Raw genomic sequence first — 26,347 nt, 5'->3', positions numbered from 1 at the left:
CGGGAAAACCACATAAAGGTGGCAGTTGGGGACCATGTCACTGCCGCACAAATGGCAGAGAGGGAGGCACCCCTCCACCCTCACTGGTTGAGTGGGCCCGCACACCTGAGGGGAGAGGAGCTTCTACTGAGGCACAAGTCTGCTGGATTGCCTGTACCTCACAGTGGGACAACCGGGACTTGGACAGGGGCCTGCCCGAGATCCCGGGATGCAAAGAAATGAACAGTTGGTCCGTTGGCCGAATCGGCCGGGTACATGTGATGTACAGCGCCAGAGTTCAAATCATTTTAGAGCCAGCAGATGCTGAGCTGCCTCTCGGTCCAAGCCTTCCATCGGAACTGACTGCAGCTTAACCGACTGGGAGAGGTGGAAGTCCATTTTCCAGTCATGGATTGGCCTTCCCAGAACACAGATCTCAACATTATTAAAGCAACGTAGGATTATCTCAACAGAGAATGGACAAAAGGAAGCCAAAATCCAAACAACCACTTTAAATAAAGATGTCTGGAAAACTATTCCTCAAGATATCTTAAACAAAGTAGTGAAAGCTGCCTAAGAGAGTTGTACAATTGTTCAAACTCTGTCTTTTCCTTACATGCTTTACTTTCACGTCTCTTTCAATACACAGCTAATACACAGCTTTTGTAAACTAGGGGACAGGTCCTTGAGCTCGAGTCCTCTATCAGAGCCTATGACTCAATGCCTTGCACAAGGATTCGGGAATGTTGTATGATATTAACAGGACCCTAAGAGCCTCGTTTAGGAATCCAATGGGGTGAAGGAAAACACAAGAGGCAAACTTCAAGCCAAATGCACAAGTCATAATCAAGTGAGGGGTTCACCAAGGAGATGCTCTGTCCCCATTGCAACCCCCTCAGCCAGATCATTAACAAGACTGGCTATGTATACTGACTATGAAATACAGCAATCATTAGCCTACTTTAGTAATCTCAGAGGGAAAATTCGTTGTCATAGAAGCATATATACAAGACACAACAAAGAAATCGCATAAAATGAAGGTTCCCCTGGGGGACTTGTGTTTTGTTATTGTACTTCTGTACTAACCACAGTTTGTCAATGACAAACATCATGTTAGAGCATAAAGGTGTTTATAAGCACATAAGGCATCTGAGGTTGCAGGTTGATGATTGATTTTATAATTGTAACATCAGATCTGCAGCCATCTGTCTTGGGCACTTGGGTGAAGAGAGGTGCTGAGCTGACAACTGATTCTGGTGGTAATGCCAGAACCAGATGGTGGACACCACAGATGAAGAGAGGTTTCAGGCTAAAGGAGTCACCACGAGTAGGAAGGGAATTCCACACACACCGTCTACAGCTTTGGTGGAACACTGCTTACCTCAACTGAGGCTATATTCAGGCAGTGAAAAGTACACACAAAGTGAGGAGGATCTCCTCAATACCATAGTTGTGCCTTCTATTGTGGAAGCAGAGTAGTCCGCAGTGATGCAAATGCACCAATCTGTTGGGGTGAAGAGAGAGAGCTGAGCATAAAAGCAAAGTTGTCAATTAAAGAGTTAATTAACATCCCTACGCTCACCTATAGTCATGACCTTTGGGCAGTGAGCGAAAGAATGAAGTCACAGACACAAGTAGCCTTCGAAGAGTGGCTGGACTGTCCCTTAGAGAGAGGGTGAGGAGCTTGGTCATACGAGAGGGACTCGGAGTAGAGCCGCTGCTCCTTCATATCAAAAGGAGTAAGATGAGGTATTTTGGGCATCTGACTAAGATAGACGCCTCATAGGTGAGTTATTCTGAGCATGTCCGGTAGTGGGCCCCTGGGGGAAACCAGAATTTGCACGAGAGAGATTATATCTCATAGCTGGCTTGGGAACTTCTTGGTGTCCCCATAGATGAGCAGGAGAAGGTAGCTGGGGTAAGGGAAGTCTGAGCTTCTCTGCTTAGACTGCTTCCCCCCACCATCCAGATAAGCAGCAGAAAATGGATGGACACACACACACACACACACACACACACACACACACACACACACACACAAACAGCTAAAACAAAACTCAACCCTAACCTTGGTGACCTGATGGTCGTTAGTAAATTAATATCCAATTTACACATCTATGTAATGACTTTCATCATTTGGGTTAAGGTGTAGCTGACTTAATTGTGCATTGACTTTGGTGATATGCATGGATATGATGGAAATCAAGGCCAAAGCTAGTTGAAGTCTATGTCTTTTTTATCCTGTTATTTATTATCACAACAATATGCATAATAAGAACACTTCAAGCTCGGATATTTTTAGGTCATACACATATACACAGCCACACACACAGCCAAGAGTTTCTTACAGGTCTTTCTTTTGAGTAAAGGACTCCACAGCAGTGTGAACACTGGATTGAAGGGCAGATTGGTGAAAGTTGAGTTCAGACATACAAATGTCATCACTGAACCTGAGAGGAGCTACCTCAGTGAGGGCAAATTACCTTTCAGTGTCGCTGTCATCACTCGATTCTACTTCCTCTAGGGCAGCCTGAAGATCAACGATGCGCCGGATGGACGTCTCCAGGTCCGCCTGTAATGCCTGTCTGACAGTGCTGAGCTCTTCAACCTTCATTTCCTGTACAGAAAAAGAGGAAGATGCAGGGATGAATAAGATGGTCATCTTCTAACAGACCTGTTTGCTGTGCCCCAGCACACATCAGCAGTATTTATTAGCAAACTATTACATATGCAAGCTGACATCCAGAGAAAAAAAAGTGATTTCTTAAATCGTTCCATCATTTTCTTACTGACTCTGTCTCTCATATCCTGTCACATATGTATGCACCTACACACAACCAAAAGCTTTCAGGCTTTTGCCTTTGTTGGTTTTGAGACGGGTGTGGGAGCCACAACTGTCATAGAAACACATAAGCATGTACGAGTGTGTGTATGTGTGCACCCCCATAACCTTGAAGAGACAATGAGGATTAATCACAGTCAGAGAGAGGAAGCCGAATGAGGGAGAGATGACGTTGGGTATGGTAATGGAGAAGTGTGTGTCTGTCTGTGTACATGCACATGTGTGTGTGCCTGTGTGCATGCTGTTGTGTGTATGATTAAATCCATTTATATGGGGCTGTGTCTAAGTCTCCATTGCTGGTTGGTAGGTTGTTTAAGGGCATTCTTGTGTCTGTCTGTGTGTGTGTGAATGTGTTGCTTTGTGCGAATAACTTAAGTCCTGGAGCTCCTTCTCATTTTCTTGGCTCAGCTCAGAGGTCACAAAGAAATGTGCAGTTAGTGAGAACAAGAACATGACTGAATGTGTAACTGTAAGTAGCAGCTTTAAAGTCTGCTCGGCTGCTCAGATCTTCATCTAACTCAATTGTGCATTCACACTAGAGTAGAAATAGGAAAGCTCCTCCCTCCCCTCCCCCCCCCCCCCCATGTAAAGCTTTTATTAGTTCTTTAACATTTTTAGTTTTTTCAGTCATCTGTGACACCGACTCCGCCGTGACATACGTCATATTCTGAGTTGAGGGTCCATTTGCTTGTCATTGCTCCTCGGAGTCGCTGAGTGGCAAGAGTTCTCCTATGGGTGACTGAGGATGAAATGTGAAATTGTGAAATTTCCAGTGCCATTACTAAAAACTAATGTCTTCCTAGTTCCTTTCTCTCTGTTTGAGGCATTGGCTGAGTCCATCTCATTTGCAATGAATGGGTTGCTTATTAAGTCCGCCTTGCACGCATTTAGAGATGGAGACATCAGCTCCAATTTTAATACTTTGTTCACTGTCGCTACCAAGTTCTCCAATTTTGCCATCATTTTCTCCAATTTTGTTTTTCCAGCTGGACTTTGTGGAGCTGCTATGGAGTTTGTTTCTGCGAAGGCTTCAGTTTTCAGACCTGGAGGCTATATCTGTCATGGTCCTGAGTCTATGACCCAGCATTTTGAGTCTCTGTTAGATTTAAGAGATATTTATGTTTAAGTTTGAGTTTAGTACTTCCTAGTGCCTCTGAGTTTTATTATCTATATTTTTGGTTCTTGGTTACTGTTTGATTTCGTTCATGTCCTAGTGTTGTTTCTGTGTCTTGCTGTCTGGGTCTCCAGTGCCAGTCAGTCTTGTCTCCATGTTTGTTTACCTTTTTGTCTACATTCAGCTCGTATGTCTCAGTCCTGAGCTGTGTCCCAATTCAGGGTCTGCACGCTTGAAGTACGCACACTACGCGTACTACGTACGGTGCGTACTATAAGTACGAGAAGTGCGGAAGTGAGAGGCTTGTGAAATGGGACGGTATACGCTTCGTCGCGCTGATGATACTAACTGCGAGACACGTTACATACAGCTTTGTTTGACAGAAATGAAGGAGAAAAATGTTTTGTTGGTCATTCATTTTTGTCATGACATCACTTTGATTAGTTGAGTATCTGAGGCTGAGACCAGAGGACTGTAAAACATGATTGTTGGGCTTCATTTCTGTGCTGAACAGTCATTTAAGATTAGTTAGTAAATAAGAATTAGTTAATGTTGTTCATGAGACTAAAGTCATCTCACTGTGGTAATGTAAATATAATATGGCCAATATTATAGTATTGTCAGATTATTATGATATATATGTATATATATATATATATATACACACACACACACACATATATCACTGACTTTCAGCTTGTTGTGTTTGTGGATATATGACTGACTTTAATTATTAAACATTTGCACATAAATAAGTGACGTCATATTCAGTACTTTTGACAGTTCACTCTTCGGCCGCTCCATCTTATTAGGGAAATTCCACATACATAAATGTAAATTTCAAAACTCGACCCCATCATTTAATTTGTTTTTGATTGAAATTGAATATTACTTAAACTCTCTTAAATTAACTTCCAATAAAAAAGGTTTATCATTGATTGAAATTCATTCAGAAATGTTTAACGAATGAGCTGTCACAACTTTCAAGTACAAAGTTGTTATGAAGTCTGTCACATTCCCCCCCTTTTTTTCTTTTCTATCCTTTATTTATTTATCCTTCTTATTTCATTGTACTGTATATTGTTACTCTTATTTGCCTTGTATGTCTACTGTACAAACTGAACTGGAATGACTGACTGTTCGCTTTATAAGTTCAAGTTTTATATACTATATTAGTGTTTCTAATTTCCTCAGGTACTTTACTTTTCACCATAATGTATTTTGCTCATCAGCCTAATTAAACATTTTTCCTTTTGTTTACCACAATCCACATCTGTGTGTCTGCATTTGGGTCCTCATGCTCCTATTCACTACACATGATAATGTCCCCCTTTCATACAGACAGTGAAAAGGCTATTGAGAAATCACCAGCCTTTGACGTGATAATCATTCAGCCTTTTGAACAGACTAATTCTGTTGCTTGCTTTGTTATTTTCTTCAGTGGTTTGAGGGTCTGATCCTATCTAAGCTGTCTAAGAACTCTGAATCAAGAAAATGCAAATCGAATTCCAAGTTGTTGCATTATTTCAAGCCCACAGAGCCCAAAAGCCTGAGAACAAAGTTCAATGTAATCAACAAACTCTGATTACATTGATTTAATTAATTTGATGTGTCCATAACCTAAAATATATTTTTGTTTGTTTGCTTTGGCCCCTTTTTCTGTTCAGTTTTTCTTCCCACCTCTGTATCTAGATGTGGACAGTAACAAAGTACAAATACCTTGTTACTGTACTTAAGTACAATTTTTAGGAATCTTTACTTTCCTTGAGTAGTTATTTTTTGTGTACTTTTTACTTTTACTCCCTACATTTTTAAACAAATATCTGTACTTTCTACTTCTTACATTTTCAAAACAGGCTCATTACTTCTGGTTAAATGCATTTGGGTTGAATTATTATTTCGTCACTGTGACGAGACATCAAACCCATGTAAGCTCAAACAGTAACACAGGAAAGGGATTCCTGTTTGTTTATTAATCACCAGGATGATGCATAAAAAGAGATTACATGTGCCAAAGGGGTTAAAAGTGGGACAGTGTTTTGTTTTTGTTTTGTTTTTTTGTTTATTTACTGACACAACACTGGAATGACTGCAAGTTTCCATAAGTTGCGGTTGCGGTACCTTGGCAACTAGCTCGCCCTACTGAAGAGAAGAGAGCATAAAGGGAGTGACTTTTTTTTAAGTGGCATGTTTGTTTAAATAAATTGTTTCTATCTGTTCAACAAACATCAGCAAACACACAAACTGTGTGCAGTTTGTCAAAGAGTGTGTTGCTAGCTAAAGCTTCAGAGCTAACTTCGCTCAGAGATGGAGTGTACATTTGTACATGTGACATTATGTTCTTTCATATTGTGAAATATGCTGCAAAACAAAATGAGGTAGACTAACTGCTATGTAAAGGCTGCATAAGAATACTCTGGAGTTTAGTGCAGGATAAACAGGTTAGTTTACTGTACTGTGATGGATTTAAAGTAAAGAACAGTGTGACTGGTGCACAGTGGCTATGGTTTCATGGTCAGAGTGTAGCAGAGATAGGATGGGGCCTAATTATTTAAGACCTTGTATGTGACAAGCAGGATTTTGACTTCAATACTGAATTTAACATAGTGCCAATGAAGGAAAGTCAACATAGAAGAAATATGCTCTCTCTTTCTAGTCCCTGTCAGTACTCTTGCTGGAGCATTTTGTATTAACTGAAGGCCTTTCAGGGAGTTTTTAGGACATCCTGATAATAACAAATTACTGTAGTCTAAAGTAGAAGCAATAAATGCATATTGAGTAACTCCAGTTAGTATTGCCCGGCTCTGTAGAATTCTGTTGTTTTCCAGCCTTGCTTTGGAGTAACCCTCGTCTCTGTGATTAGGTTTTCTGGATCTGCCTGTATCGTGACCCCTGAATTAAGAAGCAGAAGGTTAGAGGCCATCAAGGTCTTTATGTCTTTAAGACATTCCTGCAGTTTAACTAATTGGTGTGTTTTATCTGGCTTCATGGATAGATAAAGTTGTGTCATTTGCATAGCAATAAAAAATTATGCTATGTCTTCTAATGATGCTGCCTAAGGGAAGCATGTATAGTGTAAATAGAATTGGTCCTAGCACTGAACCCTGTGGAACTCCATAATTAACCTCAGTGTGTGAAGAGGACTCTCCATTTACATGAACAAATTGGAGTCTATTAGATAGATATGATACAAACCACTGCAGTGCAGTACCTGTAATACCTACAGCATGTTCTAATCGCTCTAATAGGATATTATGGTCAACAGTATCGAACGCTGCACTGAGGTCTAGCAGGACAAGCACAGAGATGAGTCCACTGTCAGAGGCCATAAGAAGATCATTTGTAACCTTCACTAAAGCTGTTTCTGTGCTGTGATGAGCTCTGAAACCTGACTGAAACTCTTCAAATAAACCATTCCTCTGCAGATGATCTGTTAGCTGTGTGACAACTACTCTTTCAAGGATTTTTGATATGAAAGGAAGGTTGGAGATTGGCCTATAATTAGAGATAGGTTGATCATTTTCAAGATTCAAGCATTAATTAATAGTAGGACTTTTTTGAGCAGTCTTGTAGGAATGGGTCCAAAAAGACATGTTGATGGTTTGGAGGAAAAAGACTAAATGAATATCCATGGTACTGAAAGTAGCTCAGAATCAGAATCAGAATCAGATTCTGTAGATAATGTTAATATTAAATCTGTGAGATAATTATGAGTGATTTTTTCTCTAATGGCTAAAATTTTATTTCGCAAGGTCATTACTAGTTAAGGTTCAAGAAATAGTTGGCTCAACAGAGCTTTGACTTTTTGTCAGCCTGGCTACAGTGCTAAAGAGAAACCTAAAGTTGTTCTCATTTCTTCAATCAGTGATGAAAAGTAAGAGGTTCTGGCTTTACGGAGGGCTTTCTTATAAAGCAACACGCTGTTTTTTTTGTGGTTGTGGTGTTTGCTCACACTTTTATTCCACAGCATTGTGCCGAAATCCCAGTGCTGTCCAAACCGTGCTGCTATGATTGCACTCTGTAGTAATGACACTGTATGTCAATGTTGTAGCCTGGAGGAAGTGTTTCCTGCCAGGACTTTAAAATCATGTGTCACAGCCTGTGTTGTGAAACTCCTGTTGAGGTTTATATTTAGCAGCCTACGTGCTGTCCATGTAGTCGTGATCTATCTGCAAGCAGCAGGGATACCAGAGAAATCTATGGAAATATGCTTTTATTAGCTATTCTTTTATCTTCCTTTGTTTTAATGAAACAGAGTTCACATTAACACAATCTGAAAGAATACGATACATAGAATCAGACCAGGAGTGACATGTTTAGCCGCATGTTCTCCTTAAATTGCTGGCTGTCTGAGTGGTGTCCCAGAAACGATGTGGGCTTCATAGATAATTGGCAAACCTTCTGGAGGAAACCTGGTCTTGTTAGGAGAGACAGCATCCATCCCACTTTGGATGGAGCGGCTCTCATTTCTCGAAATATGGACAAATTTATTAAACCCCCCAAAATATGACTATCCAGAGTTGGGACCAGGAAGCAGAGTTGCAGTCTTACACGCCTCTCTGCAGCTTCTCTCCTCCTGCTACCCCCCCAAAAACCCATCTCCATAGAGACTGTGTCAGCTTCCAAAAAGACAAAAAACAAACTAAAAACCAGCAACAAAAATCACAAAGAAAGAACAATACAGTATCCACATGTGAACCAAAGAGTAAAACAGTGAAATGTGGATTATTAAATATTAGGTCTCTCTCCTCCAAGTCTCTGTTAGTACATGACTTAATAATTGATCAACAAATCAATTTACTCTGCCTTACAGAAACCTGGTTGCAGCAGGATGATTATGTTAGTTTAAATGAATCAACACCCCCGAGTCATTCTAACTACCAGAAATCTCGAAGTACAGGCCGAGGGGGAGGTGTGGCAGCAATTTTTCACACCAGCCTATTAATTAACGAAAGACCAAGACAGACTTTTAATTCATTTGAAAGCCTGATGCTTAGCCTCGTCCACCCCAGCTGTAAAACTCAGAAACCAGTCTTACTTGTTATCATCTATCGTCCACCTGGGCCTTACACAGAGTTTGTCTGATTTCTCAGACTTTATATCTAATTTAGTGCTCAGCTCAGATAAAATAATTATTGTGGGTGATTTTAACATCCATGTAGATGCTAAAAATGACAGCCTCAACATGGCATTTAATCTGTTATTAGACTCAATTGGCTTCTCTCAAAATGCAAAAGAACCCACCCACCACTTTAATCACACTCTAGATCTTGTTTTAACATATGGCATAGAAACTGAACATTTAACAGTGTTTCCTGAAAACCCTCTCCTGTCTGATCATTTCCTGATAACATTTACATTTACAGTAATTGATTATACAGCAGTGGAGAGTAGACTTTATCACAGTAGATGTCTTTCTGAAAGCACTGTAACTAAGTTTAAGAATATAATCCACCCACTGTTATCATCTTCAATGCCCTGTACCAACATAGAGCAGAGCAGCTATCTGAACGCTACTCCAACAGAGGTCGATTATCTTGTTAATAATTTTACCTCCTCACTGCGTACGACTCTGGCTACTGTAGCTCCTGTGAAAACTAAGGTCTCTAATCAGAAGTACCTGACTCCGTGGTATAATTCTCAAACACGTAGCCTAAAGCAGATGACTCGTAAGCTGGAGAGGAAATGGCGTGTCACAAATTTAGAGGATCATCATTTAGCCTGGAGAAATAGTTTGTTGCTTTATAAGAAAGTCCTCCGCAAAGCCAGAACATCTTACTATTCATCACTGATTGAAGAAAATAAGAACAACCCCAGGTTTCTCTTCAGCACTGTAGCCAGGCTGACAAAAAGTCAGAGCTCTTTTGAGCCAACAATCCCTTTAACGTTAACTAGTAATGACTTCATGAACTTCTTCACAAATAAAATTTTTATCATTAGAGAAAAAATTACCAGTAATCATCCCACAGATGTAATACTATCTACAGCTACTCTTAGTACCATCGATGTTAAGTTAGACTCTTTTTCTCTAATTGATCTTCCTGAGTTAACTTCAACAATTACTTCCTCCAAACCATCAACGTGTCTTTTAGACCCCATTCCTACAAAACTGCTCAAAGAAGTCCTGCCATTAATTAATTCTTCGATCTTAAATATGATCAACCTATCTCTAATGATCGGCTATGTACCACAGGCCTTCAAGCTGGCTGTAGTTAAACCTTTACTCAAAAAGCCATCTCTAGACCCAGCAGTCTTAGCTAGTTATAGGCCAATCTCCAACCTTCCTTTCATATCAAAAATCCTTGAAAGAGTAGTTGTCACACAGCTAACAGATCATCTGCAGAGGAATGGTTTATTTGAAGAGTTTCAGTCAGGTTTCAGAGCTCATCACAGCACAGAAACAGCTTTAGTGAAGGTTACAAATGATCTTCTTATGGCCTCTGACAGTGGACTCATCTCTGTGCTTGTCCTGCTAGACCTTAGTGCAGCATTCGATACTGTTGACCATAATATCCTATTAGAGCGATTAGAACATGCTGTAGGTATTACAGGTACTGCACTGCAGTGGTTTGTATCATATCTATCTAATAGACTCCAATTTGTTCATGTAAATGGAGAGTCCTCTTCACACACTGAGGTTAATTATGGAGTTCCACAGGGTTCAGTGCTAGGACCAATTCTATTTACACTATACATGCTTCCCTTAGGCAGCATCATTAGAAGACATAGCATAATTTTTTATTGCTATGCAAATGACACAACTTTATCTATCCATGAAGCCAGATAACACACACCAATTAGTTAAACTGCAGGAATGTCTTAAAGACATAAAGACCTGGATGGCCACTAACTTTCTGCTTCTTAATTCAGATAAAACTGAGGTTATTGTACTCGGCCCAGATTCTTACTCTGGATGGCATTGCCTTGGCCTCCAGTCAGTGTTGCCAACTCCTCAGTAAGGAAAATCGCTATTGGCTGTCCTAGAAGTCGCTAAATGACGTCATCGCCTAATTTGCATAATTGGTCATGCTAATCTAATTGTAACCTATGTTGTTGGAGAGAGAAATAACATCGTGGAAGAGACATAAAGTGAGTAAAAAATGTCCTAAATGCATTTAGAGTTTATTTAGAACTACAAATTAAATTTCTTTTAGCAATTATTGTTTTTTTTAATGTCATAATTCCAACCCTGCTCCTTTACCCGGGCTTGGACCGGCACTCTGGTGGAGTTACTTTGTGTGTGTGTGTTTATAAGTAGTTTTAAACCTTGTGATCCACAAAACAGCATAAGAGAAAAAGAGTAAAAGAAGAACTGACTGCGTTACAGCACCCGCTGCTTGTTGAGAGTAAAAGCGATACGTGTTTTCACGTCTTTTTTAGCGACTTTTTTCCCATCCATCCATCCATCCATCCATCCATCCAAATCGCTAAGGGGTCTGAAAACTCGCTAAATATAGCGACAAAGTAGCTAAGTTGGCAACACTGCCTCCAGTAACTCTGTGAGGAACCTTGGAGTTATTTGTGACCAGGACATGTCCTTCAACACACATATTAAACAAATATGTAAGACTGCGTTCTTCCATTTGCGCAACATCTCTAAAGTTAGAAATATCCTGTCTCAGAGTGACGCTGAAAAACTAGTTCATGCATTTATTACTTCCAGGCTGGACTACTGCAATTCATTATTATCAGGATGTCCAAAAAACTCACTGAAAAGCCTTCAGCTAATCCAAAATGCTGCAGCAAGAGTACTGACAGGGACTAGAAAGAGAGAGCATATTTCTCCTGTTTTGGCTTCCCTTCATTGGCTTCCTGTTAAATCCAGAATTGAATTCAAAATCCTGCTCCTCACATACAAGGTCTTAAATAATCAGGCCCCATCTTATCTTAATGACCTTGTAGTACCATATCACCCTATTAGAGCACTTCGCTCTCGCTCTGCAGGCCTACTTGTTGTTCCTAGAGTATTTAAAAGTAGAATGGGAGGCAGAGCCTTCAGTTTTCAGGCCCCTCTTCTGTGGAACCAGCTTCCAGTTTGGATTCGGGAGACAGACACTATCTCTACTTTTAAGATTAGGCTTAAAACTTTCCTTTTTGCTAAAGCATATAGTTAGGGCTGGACCAGGTGACCCTGAATCCTCCCTTAGTTATGGTGCAATAGACATAGGCTGCCGGGGATTCCCATGATGCATTGAGTTTTTCCTTTCCAGTCACCTTTCTCACTCACTATGTGTTGATAGACCTCTCTGCATTGAATCATATCTGTTATTAACCTCTGTGTCTCTTCCACAGCATGTCTTTCATCCTGTCTTCCTTCTCTCACCCGCAGCAGATGGCCCCGCCCCTCCCTGAGCCTGGTTCTGCCGGAGGTTTCTTCCTTATAAAAGGGAGTTTTTCCTTCCCACTGTCGCCAAAGTGCTTGCTCATAGGGGGTCACATGATTGTTGGGTTTTTCTCTGAATCTATGAAGCGCCTTGAGGCAACTTTTGTTGTGATTTGGCGCTATATAAATAAAATTGAATTGAATAGAATAGGATACGTGTTTAAATGTGCTATATGAATAAAATCACTAGACTGTAACCTGCACATTTAACTCTGCCAAGAAGGGTATGCTTTTGGTAGCATTTTGTCCACCAGTGTCATTCTGTCTGTAAACACAACAGCTCGAAAAGTTCCATTAAAATTTTCTTCCATACACCGATGACTTCAAGGTCAACATGATTTATTCATGGAAAACTGTCAAAAAGCCTTTTAAGTTAGAATCTACAATTCTTACAAGTGTGATGTGTATTCTCAATGTATAGAAAATACCCTATAAAGTTTAAATTTCATGTCACGTTTGACTTTTGACCTCACATTTCAACACTTTTCTTTGAAGCTGACCCCAAAATGTGTTATATCTCTAAAGAAAGTATTGTCCACACTGACAATGAGCTGCGTAGTTAGTTAGAAATACACTACAGCATAATATTATATAATAAGCTAAGTTATTCATGTCTGTTTATTTACATATCCATACATTTTATCCATTACCTGCTCCTACATAATGTTTCTGTACACAAACCTCTGTCATGCTATCCTTATCTGATTTTTACAGCAATACAAACTTCTTGAAGTACATTTAAAAATAACAGAGAAGCCTAAATGAATAAATGCAAAATGCAATACTGTTCCTTTAACCGGGGATGCTGCTCAGAGAATGAGCTGCCCTAGTGGAGGTTTGCACTTTGGTGGTGCTTCTTGTTTATTTTTATTTTCAGGTTAGTTACACCAAAATTTCAGACTTGGCATTAATAACACGTCCTTCACAGTCCCAAACAAACACAGTCTTTGCCCCAGATTTAGTTTGCTGCAAAAATTGCTCACTCAATTTCTGATACAGGATTAGTCAGCAGACAATACAAGGAAACTTTTTATGATAACTGATATGGTGACATGTTGTAATAACCATTGCTAATAAACAGAAAACTGAATATGTTGTGAACTAATAATATGTTGGCACTCACTAATGATTATTGTACATTAATGTGTTTAAATGCAGTGGTCAAACACATGTAGATATACATGGTGAGTGTTAAAACTGAAATGAATTATTTCATTAAAGTGAAAAAGAGTCTTACTAAAATCAGCTTCGACTTTACATACTACTGGACCGATTATTATTTTATTGCTTGCCAACAGTAAAATAACCATCGCTCATGATATCGGTTATTACAAGGTGTGATTACCAGCTCCATGCGTCTGCGGCTGCTCTCCTGCTCTGCCTGGCTCAGCTCCTCCATCTCCAGTCTCATGTCCTGCACACGCTGCTGGTAATAGCGGGCATTCTCTCTCTCCCGAGCCTCGGCCTGTGCGCTCTGCTCCAGCTCCTCTCCCAGACGAACCACGCTGTCCCTCAACCGCAGCACCAGCACCTAAGGGAGACGTAGGAGCTGCAGGCATGTTCTCGCATGGTAACAAGTGTAGATGAATCATCCGAGCTTACCTCAAACCTCTTCACTTGCCCTCTCTGAAACTCTAATTTATTTTCCAGGTCACGTACACGTGCCTCTTGTTTACTGACAATGCTGCGCCCCACAGTGGACGATTCCAGGAACTGCACCCTCGATACACACTGCTGGAGCTGAGTTGCAAGCCAAAAACATTTAGAGGATCAACGTGCAGATATATCAGAAAACGTGAACGTGCTCCACCTGAAGCTGGCATGTGTATTCAGACTTGCAACAAGCAGGTTAAATGTTCCATGAATCCATCACAACCTCATCCCAGCTAATTTCAAAAGCACAATTGGTTCATAAACCCCTGAGTAATCCTTTTCATTTCTGACTGTCAAAGCAAAGATACCTCTTCTTGGAGAGACTGTTTCTGTTTCTTCACCTCCTCTAGTTCAGCTTGCAGTTCTCTGATCTGAGCAATATCACTGGAGGACTGAAGGGGACAAAGCAAGAGGAAGTCACCTGAAGTGAATCATGACTTAGGTCATCAACAGGATTTGAAAGATTTCAGCTAAAAAGCAGTACCTGCGCAATGAGCGCTTTGTGTTTCTTCATAAGTTCATTTAGGTCTTCCTGATCCTCTTCGAGCCTCTTCAACAGGTCCACCTTCTCCTGCTGCAGCAGAGCTAAGTTTTCATCCACCTGCACTCAGGAAGACAAAAACATAAGTGGAAGACTACTCCACACTCTTCATTTTTACTATTTAATCTAAAGAGTGTTTTCTGTACCCAAAATAAGAAGACAGAAAGTGATGAAATCACAAGTGACCCTGTCAAGTTTGCTTAGAATTAGTTATGTTTTTATTTAATTTCAAGTAATGTGCAGTTTTAGTATTACGTAAACGAAGTTAAGACAAGAAGACAAACAGTCTGTGTCTAAAGTTATGATGTCTGATTAAATATGCAATATTTACATTCAGGACCGTAAGTATCAAGCACATCAGAACACACTCACATCACCATGTTTTATTTTCCAGTTGCAAACACACACAGAGTGTGCAAAGCAAGTGAGATCACTAGAGTTGTACATTGTTTTTTCAGAGCTTAACAAGTCAGTAGACACAACAAAGAGTGCTTTCGCTTCTTTACCTTCCATGGGTCGCATGCCTGCCAATGCACAATAAAATAAAACTCTCACCACACTCTTCTGCTTGCAGATGTTTTCTAGCTCAGCCTGATTGTTGTCCAGCTCCTGGGAGAGAGTCGCCTGAATGCTCTCAGCCTCAAGTCGCCTTGCTTCGCTCTCCTCAAGCTAAATGGAGACATGGGAAGTGTTTCTCCAGCAGAGCAGCAGGTGACACTAGAGGTTTGTCAAGGTAAAGGTGAATGTAAAAGTGGATGTACCTGGAAGTGCAGATGCTCTATCTGGTCTTTACTGCTGTTGGGTAGGTTCTGCCCTGAGCTTTCCATAGTAGCAAGAAGAAGCTGGGCATCAGCCAGGAGGGCGTGAGTTCTCTTCAGATCTCTCCTTAGCTTCTTCTCTACATCAAAGTCTCTGTGCCCCACCTGTAAAGTGTGACACCTTAGAATAAAGCTCTTCTAAATGAATAACTGAATTAGTAAAAGTAACTCTATCCTATCTTTGATAGGTTCCAGGCACACATTCATTGAAGTCACAGGACATCACCGTGAACTCAAAATTAGAAGTGACATTCAGATTATTCAAATAGGGTGATTTTTACTAGTTTTGCACACTCACAAGTAGTTTTCATTGGGCATCATTCATATTCTATGTGTGTTTTTGTGCTTCTCTTTCAATCAGGGTCACTGCGAGTTGATCCTTCGGTTTCCTCTGTTTTAATTCAAATCTGCTTAATGTCTTAATACTACTATGCTGGTGATGCACTGTTTAACTTTTCATTTAACAACCTTAAATAACCTTAGAAAGTATCAAGTACAACTGCAATTGTAAGAATGTTCCAATGTTCCCTCTAAGCTGCGCGTGCAATTGCGCACTGCTGGCACGTCTCTGTGCACAGAAAATCTGTGTTGTGCACACACACACACAAAAAAAATCTAACCTGAATTGAAATTAAAATTAATACGTTAACAATTCTGTTTTGCAGTGTTAGTCAGTGAGTGACTGGCTGCTCCAGTATGGGATTAGAACGATGCCACCTAATCCCATAGTCCAGCCAATGATGCGATTCACACTCGTATATACGCAGCTAATCAACGTGGTTGACAGGCTATGACAGCGTCCTTATGTGCCGACACCGGTGTTTTAGCGAGCAAAGCGGCGTGGCTGATGTGGAGTGAAGCCACTTAATGACAACGTGTACAACCACTGGAGATGTGAGCAGGACAGACGGAACAATTGACGGGAAAAGTGTGGACTTTATACCAGTTTTTAAATTGTGTTGATAGGCCACGTAAAACCAGAGTTGTCAAATCTTGTGTAGTTAGTGTGTAGCGTAGTCAATAGTTTTGTTGTGTGTGTCAGAACAATGAGGCGACTGCTGAATGTTACAGGTGTTACAGCAGTGATACATCTCCTGTTGTCAGGCCTGCAGGTATCAGGCTGTTGTTCTCCTTCATCTCATAGTGGACAGAAATTATTTTTTTGAGTGGCACAAATAATTTGTGTGGCATCAAATTTGATGCAGAACAGCTGATTGTTCTGTAAATAGTTTGAAATATTTAATTTAAAAAAACGCCTTGGCTGCATTTTTAGGTAAACAGCTGCAAAAAACTTTGTTGTTTGCATAACTCAGTTACTTTTTTGAAGAAGTAACTATATAATTAATTGCCCAACATTGGTGATTATATACTGTATTTTGCATGCAGAGAGTTACAGGACTCTCTCCCAGACCACAGACTCATACACATAATACAAGTCAGAGCAAAAAATAAATAAATACTACACAGGTCATGAACAAGATTTTTTTTACATTTTCATTGTAAGTGGGTTAAAGCATTTAATTAAAAGTAGTCTAACATAAATGTAAATGCTGTAATTTGATTATTTTAATAAACAATGTAACTTGGGTGAATTCGATGCTGGCGTGACCACAGTGCACACGTCTGCTGTTGCTCACAGTGGTCCAAGTGTCCGCTCAGGGAGTTTGTGTGTTCGCTCAGACACATGAAAAATTAGAGGGAACATTGATTGGGACACTGTAAAATATAAATATTGCAATGCAATGTCTGGATGCATGCTCAATCATCCAGGTAAAGAAATCCCAAAAATGATTCTGTTCATCTCGACATTATGTTTTCAATGGGAGAAATCTTTAGTCACATTTTACATATATGTTAAAAGGTAGATTTTCTCAAACTGAGAAAATTTAAGAAAAATGTAAGAAAAATATGAACTCCTTATGAAGTTGATGGCAGTAACACATCTCAAAAAAGTTTGGAAAGGAAATGGATGTGGTACTAAAGCAAAACAGCTGGAGGACGATTTTGCAACTAATCGGGTTGACTGGCAGCAGCTCAGTAACATGACTGGGTATAAAAAGAACATCTTAGTGAGGCAGAGTTACTTAGAAGTAAGCTTGGGAAGAGGCTCACCAGTCTGCAAAAAAAGTGCACACACAGTGCATACAAACAGTGGAACAAACAACCTGTGGCTTCTTCTCTGCATTTGGACAGCACAGTGAGCTATGTTCACAGACAGTGATTTCTCCAAGTCTTCCTGAGCTATGCACTATTTTCTATCACAGAATTGTGCCGCTTTTGTGATGGAAAGTAGTGCATGGCTCAGGCCTCAGCGCCATCTCCCATTAAGAATGACTGAAGTTGGGTAACCTAAGAGGCTAGCAACTTTTTTCTTTTTTCTCGTGGTTTGGGCATGCGCATCATGTATAAACCACCTTGGCCAAAATGTGTGATGTAGAGAAGATGGAGTGTAAAAAAGGTGTAACTCATTTAGTACATTAGCAAGGAAAAATGTAACCATGATGATCTCAATTTGTCTGCTCTAATAAAAGAGGCAACTGGACCAGATGCAGGCTCAGCAGCACTTTCAGATTCACACATTCTATGAGACACTCATTCCCACATTCAGAGACCAATTCCACTGTAGATATTAACAGTAAGCCATGTCGCACACTGCTCAAGTCTTTCGATTCAGCTAGTTATTTTTTATGGATATTTTTAATATACTTTTAAAAAAAATCAAGATTTAGGCCTGTGTTTCTGAGGTCATGAACAATTGTTTATTTTAGGTTTTTTTTCCAGAGATATATGGTCCTCACACGACAGCCAGTGCAAACATATGACTTTTAAAATACAATGCTGGACATTAAACAGAATACAAAGTATTCCAAATAAGCTCAACCTTAAACATATGCAGTAGTAATATTAATCATTTCACACTGATGGGTAACATTATTATTTTTACTTTTGATCTCTGCACAATTTTCCAGTAATAGAGCTGTATGTGTACATGTAGTTGTTACCATGATGTCTGTAAATTTTTTTTTTTTTGGAATGTATTAGATATTTGTTTAACCATAGTAGTAATAATATTTTACAATTCTTCAGCCAGGAAGGAATGCAGAAAGGTGAAGATGTCAATGTAGAGTGCAGACAAGCAGTGTGTGTGTGTGTGTGTGTGTGTGTGTGTGTGTGTGTGTGTGTGTGTGTGCGTGTGTTTTACCTGGTCACACAGAGTTGCAATGAGTCCTTCCAAGTCGTGCTTCTCATGAATCACCATCTGTTTCTCCTCATACTCCTGCTCCAGTTGCATTTCCAGCTGCCTCAGCTACACACACAGACACACGATGAATTTGTAAGTGTCAGGCGGTTCTGATTCAGTTTGTGATATTCATGGGGAGCTTGTTGGGATTAAGTAGCATCCCTGCTTTTTGTAGATGATTTGTTGGCTTCATCAGAGCATGGCCTTAGGCATACAGTGGTGCAGTTTATAGCCAAGTGTGATGTTTTGTGACTTTAGTATACCTTACAGTTTCCAGGAGCAACTAGTGATCCTGTAATAAAGGGTATCTATGATAAATGTTTAGCCACTAAGAGCTTTGTTTACTCGCTTTTAAAGCTAATGCTGCTGGAATAGGGCTTACAAAAATTTCAGAAGCTTCTTCTGCCCTGCCTATAGGAGCTGAGTTTAGTTTGTGTGGAAGAAGTTTTTATCATCTCTCCCAAAAGTCTTAATATGATGCTGAGGATAAGGCTTTTCTTACCAGGAATGATGATGTCAGCGCCTAAAGCAGAATTACTGCTCTGTAATATTTATGTGATAATCTTTCCCATGTGACTTGACTAATACTATACCGGCTGCCACAGAAACTGTGGCATCTGTTGGGATTTTCCCACACAAACATCTTTAGGGTTTACAGAGAATTTGTAAAAAAAAAAAAAAAAATCCCGTGAGCAGCAGTTCTCTATATGAAAATGTCTTGATGATGTCAGAAATCAGAGGAGAATGGTCAGACATTTTAACTACTTCACTTTGCACAGCATGATCAGTAATCAGGGAATGTCACAGTCCCGCGTTAGCGAGGAGGGAAAACCACTGGTGTCTGCAGTGCATTATAACTGCTGTTGTACAACTCTAGTGATCTCACTGAAAGAGCCTGTTTCTGTGGAAAACGTTCATTTTAAAGAATCTCTCATTTTAAGATCTGCTGGCAAAACTTCAACAAACTGTCTTGTATGTGATGAGCTTTATCCAACCTTAAAGTCATGTGGTTTTGCTGTTATTAAAAAATAAAACAAATTAAAAAATGTGTTTTTTAAGCATGTACAGTGGGGCAAAAAGTATTTAGTCAGCCACCGATTGTGCAAGTTCCCCCACTTAAAATGATGACAGAGGTCAGTAATTTGCACCAGAGGTACACTTCAACTGTGAGAGACAGAATGTGAAAAAAAAATCCATGAATCCACATGGTAGGATTTGTAAAGAATTTATTCGTAAATTAGGGTGGAAAATAAGTATTTGGTCAATAACAAAAATACAACTCAATACTTTGTAACATAACCTTTGTTGGCAATAACAGAGGTCAAACGTTTACTATAGGTCTTTACCAGGTTTGCACACACAGTAGCTGGTATTTTGGCCCATTCCTCCATGCAGATCTTCTCGAGAGCAGTGATGTTTTGGGGCTGTCGCCGAGCAACACGGACTTCCAACTCCTGCCACAGATTTTCTATGGGGTTGAGGTCTGGAGACTGGCTAGGCCACTCCAGGACTTTCAAATGCTTCTTATGGAGCCACTCCTTTGTTGCCCGGGCGGTGCGTTTTGGATCATTGTCATGTTGGAAGACCCAGCCTCGTTTCATCTTCAAAGTTCTCACTGATGGAAGGAGGTTTTGGCTCAAAATCTCACGATACATGGCCCCATTCATTCTGTCCTTAACACGGATCAGTCGTCCTGTCCCCTTGGCAGAAAAAGCCTGATGTTTCCACCCCCATGCTTCACAGTAGGTATGGTGTTCTTGGGATGCAACTCAGTATTCTTCTTCCTCCAAACACGACGAGTTGAGTTTATACCAAAAAGTTCTACTTTGGTTTCATCTGACCACATGACATTCTCCCAATCCTCTGCTGTATCATCCATGTGCTCTCTGGCAAACTTCAGACGGGCCTGGACATGCACTGGCTTCAGCAGTGGAACACGTCTGGCACTGCGGAATTTGATTCCCTGCCGTTGTAGTGTGTTACTGATGGTGACCTTTGTTACTTTGGTCCCAGCTCTCTGCAGGTCTTTCACCAGGTCCCCCCGTGTGGTTCTGGGATCTTTGCTCACCGTTCTCATGATCATTTTGACCCCACGGGATGAGATCTTGCGTGGAGCCCCAGATCGAGGGAGATTATCAGTGGTCTTGTATGTCTTCCATTTTCTGATGATTGCTCCCACAGTTGATTTTTTCACACCAAGCTGCTTGCCTATTGTAGATTCACTCTTCCCAGTCTGGTGCAGGTCTACAATACTTTTCCTGGTGTCCTTCGAAAGCTCTTTGGTCTTGACCATGGCGGAGTTTGGAGTCTGACTGTTTGAGGCTGTGGACAGGTGTCTTTTATACAGATGATGAGTTCAAACAGGTGCCATTCATACAGGTAACGAGTGGGGGACAGAAAAGCTTCTTACAGAAGACGTTACAGGTCTGTGAGAGCCAGAGATTTTCCTTGTTTGAGGTGACCAAATACTTATTTTCCACCCTGATTTACGAATAAATTCTTTACAAATCCTACCATGTGAATTCATGGATTTTTTTTTCACATTCTGTCTCTCACAGTTGAAGTGTACCTCTGGTGCAAATTACTGACCTCTGTCATCATTTTAAGTGGGGGAACTTGCACAATCGGTGGCTGACTAAATACTTTTTTGCCCCACTGTATGTTAAAATGATTGGTTGTGAAACAGTCAGTTTGTAAGTGTATTTGTTAAACCCACTCGTCTCTGAGAGGACTTGTGGACATCCTCTAACTCCTCGTCTTTATCTTCCAACTCCTTTTGATGGATCTGCTTCATCCTTTCCACCTCTATCTCAAACCGCATGTGGATCTAAAGGACACGGACAAAGACAATGGTGAGGGAAGAAGCAGCAGGGACAGCAATATATTCTGTGTGTGCTGTATCACCTGTTGCTGCTGCTGTATTTTGGCAGTGAGCTTGGTGATTTCCTCTGCTTTCTCATTGACCTGGCTCTCCAGGAGGCGAAGCTGCTTCTTGAGGGCAGGCAGTGACTCTGAGGCAAGGTCAACGGGTAGGCTGAGGTCACGGATCTGAGCACACAGGTCCTCCTTCTGCTTCTGCAGACGGCTAACCTCTGCCTGGCTTTCCTGCACACATCCACACAACACTGGAGTTTCTCACTTTAAGACATTTCATTCTCATGCTCCTTTACAGATTTCATCTTTGTCCACTGGTCAGTGCAGCATCTTGGAAGTTGGCACAGGTTAGTCAGCATGAGCTAGCTCAAGGAGGTTTGGTAGGTTTTGCAATTTGGGATATGATCCAGAACACAATATCATGTAGGAACACAAACACGAAAAATCAAAATGCTGCTAAACCAACTAAACTAAACTATTTCTAACCTTTGGGACCGATGTAACTTTTCTTTGCCACAGCATAGTGATATCACCCTGAAAGTGAGAGTCAGATGCTTTGTAACTTTATCCTTAATCATTTGTTCTTTACTTTTATTTACATGTTCATAATGAAGACAGACATATACATGACAAGCTAATTGTTTCCTCAGCAGCAGGTCAGCCTTCATTCTGTACACATGTAGTGTCCAGGATCAACATTTGGGTCAGATGTGACGTTAACTCCACACAGTTCCTGTAACATAGCTGTCTCAGAGTCATCAACCTACAGTATGGTCTGTTTGATTTGATCAGAGCAACAGCCTATCATGAATTACATGTGACAGCTGTCATTTCCACATTACATTTGAGACTCTGTTCCAGGTTAACCTGTTGAATCAGTCTGTTTTTCTGTTGCACACTTTTGGTTACTACTCCATAAAATCACATGTAAATCCACTAAATAATTCTGAAGACTATTTAATATTACATAGAGTCTACAGGTGTATGCAACAAAAGTGGCATCACCATCTGTTTGTGTATTTTGAATCTTCAGTGTAAGCACAGCTGATGCCATTATTTTTTAATGTTGCTTTGTGTTGTTTGTTAAGTCACAAACAACACAGTCCAGAGGTCGGTTTTAGAGGCTATCCAGTCAGGTGAGTTATTAAAAAGCTTAATTGGATTTTAGAGCTGTATAAAAGGGGCGACAAAGACCAAATCAGGATGATTTTTAATGTTGTTAAGCTTTTTAATATGGTACATTTGAGGTTTGATGCTTTTGGCATCTGCACAATTACTGAAGTAACCACAAACACATCATTACATGACATTACTGTGAAATAGCAGAAATCTTTTAATCAGTTCATATAAAAATCTACACACAGTCAACACAGAAGCCAACCCACCTGTTGGCTGCAGCGCAATTTGTATATTTCAGCTCCCAGCGCTGTGTTTTCCTGAAAGGCTTTGTCCTTCTGCTCTCGCTCACACTCAGCTTCCTCCAGAGCCTGAGTCAGCTTGTTATCAAACCTGTATGAACGCATACAAACAGCAGGAGGATTTTGTATTCACTATGATTACACATCATATTTGTAAAGAAGTATATATCGACAATTTTTGGCAGTGTATCACTTTTTGACACATCTCATTTGTTTGATGGCGGGAAAAGTGAAATTAACTTTATTAATTGAACAGGGGGATGTTCTGTGTTCTAGTAGTTGCAATTTCAGCAGAAAAGAAAAGAGACAAAGTCTTGATTCATAGTTAAATCTCCCTAGAATATTAAAGAAAAAGGGGGGAAAGCTAGAAGTTTTTTCCAACAGAAGAAAATAAAACAATAACAATAATATCAGAGGGTCAGAGGAAAATATTTTCTTGGAAGATATAATTATTATTAGTAATAGTAGTAGTAGTAAATAAACTCAGACAAATAATTCCACACAGGCACTCGAAGGAACCGACATTCAGAAACACACAACACAAGATAAAACTAAGGATTATACCAGAAATGCAGAAAAATACAAAGATACACAGCTGCATATTGATATGACAAATCATAATCTTAGCTGATATGAAAGAAAGTTATACAGCGTGGGGTTAAAACAAACCTTCTCTGCTTGCGGTCCAGTTCATGTATGCGGCTCTGCAGACTGTCGGTAAGGACCCGGGCATCCTGAAGGTCAGAGGTCAAATGACGACAGTGACGTTTCACCTCTGTCACACTCCTCCTGGACTGCTCCAGCTGGGCCTGCAATGTCGCCACCTTCACAAAAACAGAGTAACATTACAAATCATAACTTTAGTAATAATAAGTAACTTCAGAAACTAATCACCCATCAGTGCTCTGTTCACCTTTCAGCATCCTGTCTCACCTTGGCATCGAGCTCTTGTCGAGTTTGTCTTTCTGTCTCAAGTTTTTCCTCTGTCTGCTTCAGTCGTCTGCAAACAAATTCCATCTCTGTCTGGCAACACTCCAGCTGCATGACCAGTTCAGTTTCTGCAAGATGTGGAGGAATGGATATGACTTTGTTGGAGTCACTTTATACGTTGTGACATTTCTCTATTTTAACACTAGATTTCATGTGTGATAAAATAAGATATTTATGAATAATTTGATTCATTTTTTGAGTTTTGCAGATTGTTCTTTTGGTGAGTTCAAATCAAATGGTAAATGGAATGGTACTTATATAACACCTGTTAGTCAATATGAACACTCAAACTCCTTTCTACTATACAGTGGGGCAGAAAAGTATTTAGTCAGCCACCGATTGTGCAAATTCCCCCACTTAAAATGATGACAGAGGTCAGTAATTTGCACCAGAGGTACACTTCAACTGTGAGAGACAGAATGTGAAAAAAAAATCCATGTATTCACATGGTAGGATTTGTAAAGAATTTACAAATCCTACCATGGACAACTCTTTACCTGTCACTGCTCCTCTCTGACTCTCCTTAGCCTGAGCTTTCTGCTTCTCCTCCTCCAGCTGCTTCTCCAGGGTCTCCATGGTCACTTTACACTGATCTAGGCGAGCCTATAGTTAAAAAAGTACCGAGGTAAGTAACAGGACTTGTAAACTGAGTAACAAGTAACAGGATTTTTTTGTCTTACCTGCAGGTCTTTGTTCTCCCTGCTGAGTCGAAGTCTCTCTGCCCTCTCCACATCCAGAGCCTGGCCCACGGCATCGCCGCGGAAACGCTCATCACTCAGTTCAGATGTCACAGCTGTAACCTGCACATAGATCACAACATGAGTTTGTTTGTGTGCATGTGTGTGTGTGTGTGTGTATAGGTGTGTCTGTGTGAGAATACAAACCTTGGTTTCCAGGCTGTCTGCAGTCTGCCTCAGCTCATTTCTCTCCTTCTCTGATTTCTCTAGGCGTCGTCTCAGAACTGATATTTCATCCTGACAAAAATGGCAAAATAGAAAACTCACTGTGACTGAAACATCATTGTGATTATTATCACTGTACACTCGTTCACTGAAACCAAAATCCACCTATTAGATGCTGGCACTGCTACAGCTCACTGAACTTCCATTATGAACACTACGCAGCCTTATAATTGTTCTTCTTGTCTCGAGTGCACAAAAATATAGCTTCAAAAACAATTCAGACAGCGTTGGTACTTTGTCATTTAAGATGGACTGCTTAATTACTTTGCATGAAATTAAAACCACAGGCATGTACGTTTAAGTCAACGATTATAGCAATAGAAGCTCGAGTTATAAATTGTTGCGTCTATTCTAACTAAGAGAGAACCCACAGCAACTTTTGCTCACAACGAAAAGATGTAATTATGTTTACTGAGCCTTGAGGCACGGCTAGGCAGTTTTCATATGTAAAATTGATAAATGTACACATTTATAAGACTGGAATAATCAACCAGCCTATGAGTGTTGCAGTTTCTCAATCATAACCACCACTTGCTTGAGGCTTCATAAGAGGACTTCACTAACCAGCAGTGTTGGGACTAACGCGTTATTAAGTAACGCGTTACAGTAACTACGTTATTATTGTGGTAACGAGCACGGTAACTAGTTATTATGCCAAAATCAGGAACGCGTTAGTCGTTACTGGGATTTAGATAGGGTCGTTACTCGTTACTTCGTGTGGTGGCTATCCGGTTGTTCAGTCTGACGTCACTAGCCGTGTCTGGGTCTAAAATCCCCTGCAGGTCCATATATCAAACGATCACTATGGCATTACTGAGAGTTGAAAAACTGTCTAAAGTCTTTCATCTTTAATAAAATGATCAGCGTTCTGCTCTACCAGGTGTAACAATTGAGTTTAACATCCAGGCATCCATGAAAACGGAATTTATGACATTTAACGGAGTTAGAAGTTAGCAAGGAGTTAGCTCGCTAGCTTCTATCTAAATACAATATAGCATGTCCTGACTGCGGGGTTTTGGAAACAAATTAAAACGTACAGCTCTGCTATCACTTCCAACATAAATGAAGACAGAAAACTAAACAGCAGTGACGTTTGTAGGGTTACTGAAGTTGGGCTAGCTGGTATATAATGATGTGCTACGTGACCGCTAGCGACACAGCTATGTTAGCATAATATAAACAAACTAACTTTTTTCCCACTCGATAAAAGTTAACGTGAGTGTTCTCGGTGGTCAGGAACAAATGTAATCGCATGGCAGGATGCTGTAAAAGGACCAAACTTCAGCCAGGAGAACAACTGAGATAATCCATCCACAATACGAGGTTAGTCATTCATATACTGCTGCATGGGCTGGGCTGTAGTTACATCCTAAGGTTTTAAAAACTGAGCTTAAATAAATGATTAGCGGTAATAAAAGCCGAGGGAGGTCAACAGTGATCCCTGACTGTTTTAGGAGCTTTTTGAGATCAAATAGAAGAAAATACGTAACATTAAACATGTTAACAACACAAAAGCCATATTAAACGCAGAC

At 40.3% G+C, this 26,347-nt stretch overlaps 1 protein-coding gene across 6 annotated transcripts in view; it reads right to left on the bottom strand.

Annotated features, from left to right (window-relative positions):
* Positions 1-26,347, bottom strand: part of myo18b (myosin XVIIIB) — a 78,322-nt gene that overhangs the window by 15,212 nt on the left and 36,763 nt on the right. For 5 of the 6 annotated variants that reach the window (XM_085280631.1, XM_085280633.1, XM_085280630.1 and 2 more), the window contains 17 exons: positions 24,738-24,827; positions 24,534-24,653; positions 24,351-24,456; positions 23,797-23,921; positions 23,533-23,687; positions 22,831-22,954; positions 21,476-21,676; positions 21,288-21,398; positions 18,533-18,637; positions 15,274-15,435; positions 15,068-15,181; positions 14,456-14,572; positions 14,280-14,363; positions 13,921-14,058; positions 13,664-13,849; positions 2,463-2,596; positions 2,328-2,369 (listed from right to left, as the gene is read on the bottom strand). In XM_085280631.1, coding sequence (XP_085136757.1) covers positions 2,328-2,369; positions 2,463-2,596; positions 13,664-13,849; positions 13,921-14,058; positions 14,280-14,363; positions 14,456-14,572; positions 15,068-15,181; positions 15,274-15,435; positions 18,533-18,637; positions 21,288-21,398; positions 21,476-21,676; positions 22,831-22,954; positions 23,533-23,687; positions 23,797-23,921; positions 24,351-24,456; positions 24,534-24,653; positions 24,738-24,827 — 2,114 coding nt within the window. The remainder of the gene's footprint in view (positions 1-2,327; positions 2,370-2,462; positions 2,597-13,663; positions 13,850-13,920; positions 14,059-14,279; positions 14,364-14,455; positions 14,573-15,067; positions 15,182-15,273; positions 15,436-18,532; positions 18,638-21,287; positions 21,399-21,475; positions 21,677-22,830; positions 22,955-23,532; positions 23,688-23,796; positions 23,922-24,350; positions 24,457-24,533; positions 24,654-24,737; positions 24,828-26,347) is intronic. The other variant, XM_085280632.1, reaches the window with a different exon arrangement.

Source organism: Mchenga conophoros, linkage group LG7 (genome assembly GCF_057382185.1).
Source record: "Mchenga conophoros isolate Kocher_MC1m ecotype Shallow Benthic linkage group LG7, M_conophoros_male_GT1.1, whole genome shotgun sequence".
NCBI lineage: Eukaryota > Metazoa > Chordata > Actinopteri > Cichliformes > Cichlidae > Mchenga > Mchenga conophoros.
The sequence above is the reverse complement of the archived record's forward strand: the minus strand, read 5'-3'. Positions and strand labels throughout refer to the sequence as shown.